This window comes from Megalobrama amblycephala, unplaced genomic scaffold, assembly GCF_018812025.1.
Source record: "Megalobrama amblycephala isolate DHTTF-2021 unplaced genomic scaffold, ASM1881202v1 scaffold617, whole genome shotgun sequence".
Classification (NCBI taxonomy): domain Eukaryota; kingdom Metazoa; phylum Chordata; class Actinopteri; order Cypriniformes; family Xenocyprididae; genus Megalobrama; species Megalobrama amblycephala.
Window position 1 is genome coordinate 11236 of NW_025953524.1, and position 8452 is coordinate 19687.

Below are 8452 nucleotides of genomic sequence, written 5' to 3' on the forward strand. Positions count from 1 at the left end.
ATAATAGTAGTAATAATAAATAAAAAAAACCCTGTTAAATTGAATAAATCATATACTGTAATATGCCCAGTCCTCCAGTTTTCCTAAGGTTAAACCAGGTGGCTTTAATTTGTTTGCAGGAGAAGCTCAGTACAGTGACACCTTTACTGCTACAGTCAACCGCTGTCTTAAACTTGTCACTGAATTACAAATAAAGTATACGTTTGTCTTGCAGTTTAGCTTTATTTTTCACAACCCAACACAATTACATATTTCAGAAATTCAGCACCATCAAGAGACAAAAACATAACCTCATCATACCACTATTCATCTACAGATATATGACCTATATTAAATTATGTGTACAAGCCTCATCTTCAGCATCCATACAGCTTGTTGATCCTCAGGATGTCGATGCTGGACAGTCCCTGCCTCTGTCCGATTTCCACCGTTGCATCAGGAATGGGAGTGATGGTTTCCAGCCCAGGCTGGACGGCGAAGGCTGTTCTTCCATAGTGCATGATGGAGCCGTAGTCGTATGGAGTGTTTTGGTTGTTGGTGTTCTGTTTCTCGAAGTTGTAGGACATATCAGCAGACAAGTTCTCCCAGTTGATTTTGACGTATTTGTCACGATCACTCCTGGTATGCTCGTGGTAGAAGCCCAGGGCATGATTCAGCTCATGTTCAGCGATGCCAGTGTACACACAGCCTTGCCTGTTGAGGGAGACCACCTGTTTGCCACCAGTTCTACCTAGAGAAGAGTAGCACCTGAGAGGAGAGAGGAAATAAAGGGGTTAGACATCTGATTTAATGTTTTTGTTGTAAAAGAGAGTCCTGATTATTTTGTATGATTGTTCTCACCCATCTTTGTTCTCAATACTGATGTAGTCAGTCTGAGATGATCTGGCCACAAAGCGGATGCAGGTTTTGGCATGAAAGGCCGACATGGCGTTCGCAATCACAGATCTGTCGTAATTGGCTGCAAACAAAAGGTTCCACGGGTTTAAAATGGCATCTAAATGAATCATAGTTATGTTCAACGAATGAAGGAGATTCACGTACAGAATTCAGCGCTCACTATGTACGGGACCTCCACTACGTTGTTCGAGTTTTTCTTCCAGAAACAGTTGTTGTTCAAGCAGTAGAGAGCATTTCTGGTTTTGGGAAAGACCAGATCTCCTTCAATCAAGACTTCAGATGATCCTGTATTTAAAGAGAAACATATTGATGAAATAACACAATATATTTATAAGCCTCAAACACTTTTTGGATATGTGACCATTTACTGGCTTTATAGAAATCTACAAGGTGCCTGACCATTGTTGGTGTCCAAAATTCTTGTGGTGATGTCGATGGTTTCAGGCTCTGATACAAATACGCCTTCAAACATCTGCTCCTGGTGGTAGAAATAGAAATGTTTAAAACAACTCATTTGAGGAGTGTTAATAATTTGAGAGAGAGACTAGATAGGATCTTACCATGAGAGGAGACGCCTGGGAGATGCCAAACAGCAGCAGCAGAATGGAGAGGGAGGCTCTTGTGTCCATGTTGTGTCCTCAGTGTGTAGAGATGTCAAGGATGCTCCTGTGCTGAGGTCTGATGTCTGTGAGCTGTTCTGTCTGGACTTTATATTCACCTGAGTAGGTGGCTCCACTGGGGGATTATGGGTAGGGTCTTAGTGTCCAGAGTCTAAAATGTGTGCCTAAAGGGAGGAAGCTCTGACCCCACCTGTTGGTCCAAATCTTTGCACAATCATAGAATGTACCTCAGTTTGTTTATCTAATTCTCTGTAATGGACGTGCTTTAGCTTTTGGACTTCACCACATGCCCTAACACAGTAATATAGAGGGATGGTCCACAATACATTTCACGAGTTTGTTTCCTCATAAAATCTTTAAGCTAATAAGGTTAAGCGTATTTGGCTTGCTGTCCGCTGTGGAGGGGCTCGAGGAAGCAGCTTCAACTCGAGCTTGGATACACCCCCCAGGGACTACTAGTACCTGGAAGAGGAGTACAATAGATGAGATGCCTAATTTATGTGGTGGAGTTGGGGAGGTGGAGAGGATATCGAAACAACTGATGCCAGAGCAGGGTGAGTAGCTGCTTATATGCTCTGGATGTAATTGAAAGATTAGGGTTCCCTCCTCTTGATATTATGTTTGAGTTTCACTAATTGAACGATTAGATGGGTTCACTCCTCCTGAAATTACGCTGTGAACTTCACTAAATGTGCTCTGTAGGTAGATTACCAGTGAATCCTTATTTATGAGAACATCTCAATGTATTACAGAGATTAGAAAATGACTCCAAACATATTAGCAAGATGGACAACTGGCTACTTAAATTAGCTTAGCAAAGCTGAAAGCTTTTGATTTAATGGAAAATCAGAAACAATTACTGTGTATTGCTAAAATATTATCAGGACAAATGTAATATTGTATACTGGTAGTATTTCATAGCACTACACAACTTTTTATTTGATACGAATTGTTTTGTTATGAAGAAGCAACATGATTTCAAACAGTGACAAACCCACCTTGCTACTTAGTAAAGTTGTTTAATAGTTGAAGAAGAAGAATGGCATCTACGCTAATATTAGTCTTTCTGTTTATCCCGAGTTTTACCGTAGTCAAGCGGATCCGGGCCGTATCCAGGTGAGACCGAGGATCGGCGCCTTGACACGAGCCACAACGCAGCCCTGAAGTATCAGCAGAGATCAACTAGATCATCCATTGTCAACTAGATCATCCATTGTGAAGGCCTCATCCGACACGACAGCCAGTGGCACAGCTCCTCAACAAACCGTCCGTACCGCAGTGATGAATACGATCCTCAACTGGATGGAACTGAAATAAATACTTTGAACGTTGCGATCCTATCGGACTTATGATAGCAACCTGAATCGTAACAAAGCACTGTTTGCCAGAGGAGAACTGGCCCCCCGACTAAGCCTGGTTTGTCCCAAGATATTTTTTCTCCATTTTAACACCTATTTGCCACCTGTTTGCCATCCTGATGTCACCTGTTGGAGTTTGGGTTCCTTGCCGCTGTCGCCTTTGGCTTGCTTAGTTGGGGACACTTGACATTTGACTTGACATTTGATATTCAACAGTGCTTTGATCTGCCTGCATTGACACTATTCTTTAAGAGCTGCTGTGCAGCCAAAATGATATACCAGTTATCAATGTAAAGCTGCTTTGACACAATCTGCATTGTAAAAAGCGCTATATAAATAAAGGTGACTTGACTTGACTTGACTTGACTTGAACTACGCATAGCAATGCTACTGCATTTTACACATTCGACTGTACACCATTACCAGTTAAAGATGAGTCACATTTCATCTCTTTGTGATTTTAAATTTTGATCCGAAAAAGTTTCTAATTTGCTTTTATAGATAATTGTGTATTTTATTCTGCAGTTCAGATGTTATATTCAGTTTCTGCAATGAAGCAGAAAAAAAAAAGCTCTATAATTTGATCCTAACATTACAAGTAAGATGTTCTTAGTTTCATTTACAAAGATATTCTGGGGGGGGGGGAAAAAAAAAAAAACTCTGGTAATTGCTCTTGCATTGTGTGATTTTGTTCATTTACACTGCCAGAGCGTTCCCACCTGACATGTAATGTACTTTACGAGCTTACACGTACATGAAATCTAATAGCAAATGATATAGTAATTTATGCCTATTTGGCGTGCTGTCCAGGGAAGGGCGCCGAGCTCGGAATTTGGCCCAAACCCAGAGTACATCCCCTTCCATGACTGGGATAGAAACCAGCCAAGAGCAAGGTGATGGGGTGAATGGAGGGATGCTGTGAAACGTGTCGCGGGATAGAGGTGAGAGACGGGCTTATATACAGGCTTCTCCTTGTGCTGATTGGTTGATTACCCAAACGTGCTCCTCCCGAATTCTGTTAAATAAAACTTCATATGTTGAAAAGTTCTCCATTTAATTTTGTTATCCTCCCACAAACAGTAATTTCACGAAGTTCACTCTTACAAATAATCAGATAGAGTAAAAAGTATGCGTATTTGGCATGCTGTCCGAAGGGAGGGCTCCAAACTCAGAATTTAGCCTGAATCCAGCATACTCCTTATATGCCTGGTTAGTAGTAACCAGGTGATTGTGAGGAGACGGGGTGGTGGAGGCATGCAGAAAACTATCGAGACCATAGGTGAGTCAGCTATATATATATATATATATATATATATATATATATATATATATATATATATATATATATATGTATAGGCCTCCCCTCATGCTGACTGGATAGGCAATTTGAACATGTTCCCCCAAACTTAAAGGGTTAGTTCACCCAAAACTGAAATTTGTGTCATTAATTACTCACCCTCTTGTTGTTCCAAACCCATGAGACCTTCATTCATCTTCGGGAACACAAAATTAAGATATTGTTTGATGAAATCTGAGAGGTATATGACCTGTCCATAGACAGCAATATAATCAGCACTTTCAAGGTCCAGAAAGGTACTAAAAGGCATCGTTAAAACCGTCGAACGTGACTGCAGTGGTTCAAACTTAATTTTATGAAGTGATTTTAATAAAAGTTTAATAAAACATCATATTGTGTATGGTATCATTAAACTGCTGGTTCAATTCTCCATGAAAGGCAAGTAGATCCCTGGTCTCTTGTTTGCAGCAACTTGTTGTTTTCTTTCTTGCATCTTTTTCCATCTGCAAGTCAAACTGTTGCACGATAACTAACTTCATCACTGCAACACACACCCCACACGGCATTGGCTTCTGGCTCTTTTCACACTTATATTTTACCAAGATTTATCCCATTAATGTTACTAGGATCTTGTACAAGGACCACATTTTCCAGCATTCTGCCTCTGGCTTGCATTCACGCAGAATGCTCTTATAATTTTCTGGAACCAAAGTCCATTGTGAACACAGCCCTTATTTTCACCAGAACTTCGCACCATGTCTAGAACTGCATCTTTGGCTCACATTGTTCTTCAGGTGATCACACTTATTTCTCCTGTGGACTTTCTCAGTCTTTGGTGACTTTGAAAGTTGAATTTGTTGTACTAGAGGATGCAAAAGTGATTGACTCCAGTAGAGGGTCTTGACACAATAAAGCTCTTTAAAATATCAAATGGGAAACCAGCTGTGAACATATGATTATACCAGTAAATCTCAAACATCTTTCAAAATCTGTGTTATTGCATTTAAAAATAATAATAATAGTAGTAATAATAAATAAAAAAAACCTGTTAAATTGGAATAAATCATATACTGTAATATGCCCAGTCCTCCGGTTTTCCTAAAGGTTAAACCAGGTGGCTTTAATTTGTTTGCAGGAGAAGCTCAGTACAATGACACCTTTACTGCTACAGTCAACCGCTGTCTTAAACTTGTCACTGAATTACAAATAAAGTATACGTTTGTCTTGCAGTTTAGCTTTATTTTTCACAACCCAACACAATTACATATTTCAGAAATTCAGCACCATCAAAAGACAAAAACATAACCTCATCATACCACTATTCATCTACAGATATATGACCTATATTGAAATTATGTGTACAAGCCTCATCTTCAGCATCCATACAGCTTGTTGATCCTCAGGATGTCGATGTTGGACAGTCCCTGCCTCTGTCCGATTTCCACCGTTGCATCAGGAATGGGAGTGATGGTTTCCAGCCCAGGCTGGACGGCGAAGGCTGTTCTTCCATAGTGCATGATGGAGCCGTAGTCGTATGGAGTGTTTTGGTTGTTGGTGTTCTGTTTCTCGAAGTTGTAGGACATATCAGCAGACAAGTTCTCCCAGTTGATTTTGACGTATTTGTCACGATCACTCCTGGTATGCTCGTGGTAGAAGCCCAGGGCATGATTCAGCTCATGTTCAGCGATGCCAGTGTACACACAGCCTTGCCTGTTGAGGGAGACCACCTGTTTGCCACCAGTTCTACCTAGAGAAGAGAAGCACCTGAGAGGAGAGAGGAAATAAAGGGGTTACATATCTGATTTAATGTTTTTGTTGTAAAAGAGAGTCCTGATTATTTTGTATGATTGTTCTCACCCATCTTTGTTCTCAATACTGATGTAGTCAGTCTGAGATGATCTGGCCACAAAGCGGATGCAGGTTTTGGCATGAAAGGCCGACATGGCGTTCGCAATCACAGATCTGTCGGAATTGGCTGCAAACAAAAGGTTCCACGGGTTTAAAATGGCATCTAAATGAATCATAGTTATGTTCAACGAATGAAGGAGATTCACGTACAGAATTCAGCGCTCACTATGTACGGGACCTCCACTACGTTGTTCGAGTTTTTCTTCCAGAAACAGTTGTTGTTCAAGCAGTAGAGAGCATTTCTGGTTTTGGGAAAGACCAGATCTCCTTCAAGCAAGACTTCAGATGATCCTGTATTTAAAGAGAAACATATTGATGAAATAGCACAATATACTTATAAGCCTCAATCACTTTTTGCAAATGTGACCATTTACTGGCTTTATAGAAATCTACAAGGTGCCTGACCATTGTTGGTGTCCAAAATTCTTGTGGTGATGTCGATGGTTTCAGGCTCTGATACAAATACGCCTTCAAACATCTGCTCCTGGTGGTAGAAATAGAGATGTTTAAAACAACTCATTTGAGGAGTGTTAATAATTTGAGAGAGAGACTAGATAGGATCTTACCATGAGAGGAGACGCCTGGGAGATGCCAAACAGCAGCAGCAGAATGGAGAGGGAGGCTCTTGTGTCCATGTTGTGTCCTCAGTCTGTAGCGATGTCAAGGATGCTCCTGTGCTGAGGTCTGATGTCTGCGAGCTGTTCTGTCTGGACTTTATATTCACCTGAGTAGGTGGCTCCACTGGGGGATTATGGGTAGGGTCTTAGTGTCCAGAGTCTAAAATGTGTGCCTAAAGGGAGGAAGCTCTGACCCCACCTGTTGGTCCAAATCTTTGCACAATCATAGAATATACCTCAGTTTGTTTATCTAATTCTCTGTAATGGACGTGCTTTAGCTTTTGGACTTCACCACATGCCCTAACACAGTAATATAGAGGGATGGTCCACAATACATTTCACGAGTTCGTTTCCTCATAAAATCTTTAAGCTAATAAGGTTACGCGTATTTGGCTTGCTGTCCGCTGTGGAGGGGCTCGAGGAAGCAGCTTCAATTCGAGCTTGGATACACCCCCCAGGGACTACTAGTACCTGGAAGAGGAGTACGATAGATGAGATGCCTAATTTATGTGGTGGAGTTGGGGAGGTGGAGGGATATCGAAACAACTGATGCCAGAGCAGGGTGAGTAGCTGCTTATATGCTCTGGATGTAATTGAAAGATTAGGGTTCCCTCCTCTTGATATTATGTTTGAGTTTCACTAATTGAACGATTAGATGGGTTCACTCCTCCTGAAATTACGCTGTGAACTTCACTAAATGTGCTCTGTAGGTAGATTACCAGTGAATCCTTATTCATGAGAACATCTCAATGTATTACAGAGATTAGAAAATGACTCCAAAACATATTAGCAAGATGGACAACTGGCTACTTAAATTAGCTTAGCTAAGCTGAAAGCTTTTGATTTAATGGAAAATCAGAAACAATTACTGTGTATTGCTAAAATATTATCAGGACAAATGTAATATTGTATACTGGTAGTATTTCATAGCACTACACAACTTTTTATTTGATACGATTGTTTTGTTATGAAGAAGCAACATGATTTCAAACAGTGACAAACCCACCTTGCTACTTAGTAAAGTTGTTTAATAGTTGAAGAAGAAGAATGGCATCTACGCTAATATTAGTCTTTCTGTTTATCCCGAGTTTTACCGTAGTCAAGCGGATCCGAGCCGTATCCAGGTGAGACCGAGGATCGGCGCCTTGACACGAGCACAACGCAGCCCTGAAGTATCAGCAGAGATCAACTAGATCATCCATTGTGAAGGCCTCATCGACACGACAGCCAGTGGCACAGCTCCTCAACAAACCGTCCGTACCGCAGTGATGAATACGATCCTCAACTGGATGGAACTGAAATAAATACTTTGAACGTTGCGATCCTATCGGACTTATGATAGCAACCTGAATCGTAACAAAGCACTGTTTGCCAGAGGAGAACTGGCCCCCCGACTAAGCCTGGTTTCTCCCAAGGTATTTTTTCTCCATTTTAACACCTATTTGCCACCTGTTTGCCACCTGATGTCACCTGTTGGAGTTTGGGTTCCTTGCCGCTGTCGCCTTTGGCTTGCTTAGTTGGGGACACTTGACATTTGATATTCAACAGTGCTTTGATCTGCCTGCATTGACACTATTCTTTAAGAGCTGCTGTGCAGCCAAAATGATATACCAGTTATCAATGTAAAGCTGCTTTGACACAATCTGCATTGTAAAAAGCGCTATATAAATAAAGGTGACTTGACTTGACTTGACTTGAACTACGCATAGCAATGCTACTGCATTTTACACATTCGACTGTACACCATTACCAGTT

At 41.0% G+C, this 8452-nt stretch overlaps 2 protein-coding genes across 2 annotated transcripts; both read right to left on the bottom strand.

Moving 5' to 3' along the window:
• Positions 1 to 202: 202 nt before the first annotated feature.
• On the bottom strand, positions 203 to 2028 carry LOC125262138 (hatching enzyme 1.2-like). The gene is made up of 5 exons (XM_048180695.1): positions 1458 to 2028; positions 1297 to 1375; positions 1042 to 1182; positions 841 to 958; positions 203 to 747 (listed from the first exon to the last, which is right to left on the bottom strand). Exons 1-5 carry the CDS (start codon positions 1524 to 1526, stop codon positions 357 to 359), a joined length of 798 nt encoding a protein of 265 aa, XP_048036652.1. The 5' UTR covers positions 1527 to 2028; the 3' UTR covers positions 203 to 356.
• A 3502-nt stretch (positions 2029 to 5530) lies between these two features.
• Positions 5531 to 7951, bottom strand: LOC125262139 (hatching enzyme 1.2-like). The gene is made up of 5 exons (XM_048180696.1): positions 6647 to 7951; positions 6486 to 6564; positions 6231 to 6371; positions 6030 to 6147; positions 5531 to 5936 (listed from the first exon to the last, which is right to left on the bottom strand). Exons 1-5 carry the CDS (start codon positions 6713 to 6715, stop codon positions 5546 to 5548), a joined length of 798 nt encoding a protein of 265 aa, XP_048036653.1. The 5' UTR covers positions 6716 to 7951; the 3' UTR covers positions 5531 to 5545.
• Between the last annotated feature and the right edge of the window lie 501 nt (positions 7952 to 8452).

Excerpts from the sequence above, each read along its gene's own strand:
- LOC125262139 (XM_048180696.1), bottom strand. The coding sequence starts at position 6,715 with ATGGACACAAGAGCCTCCCTCTCCATTCTGCTGCTGCTGTTTGGCATC. Across the intron at positions 6,148-6,230 it reads CATAGTGAGCGCTGAATTCT|CCAATTCCGACAGATCTGTG; the intron begins GTACGTGAATCT and ends TTTTGTTTGCAG. Across the intron at positions 5,937-6,029 it reads AGTATTGAGAACAAAGATGG|GTGCTTCTCTTCTCTAGGTA; the intron begins GTGAGAACAATC and ends CTCTCCTCTCAG.
- LOC125262138 (XM_048180695.1), bottom strand. The coding sequence starts at position 1,526 with ATGGACACAAGAGCCTCCCTCTCCATTCTGCTGCTGCTGTTTGGCATC. Across the intron at positions 1,376-1,457 it reads CCCAGGCGTCTCCTCTCATG|GAGCAGATGTTTGAAGGCGT; the intron begins GTAAGATCCTAT and ends TTCTACCACCAG. Across the intron at positions 1,183-1,296 it reads AATTTTGGACACCAACAATG|GATCATCTGAAGTCTTGATT; the intron begins GTCAGGCACCTT and ends CTTTAAATACAG.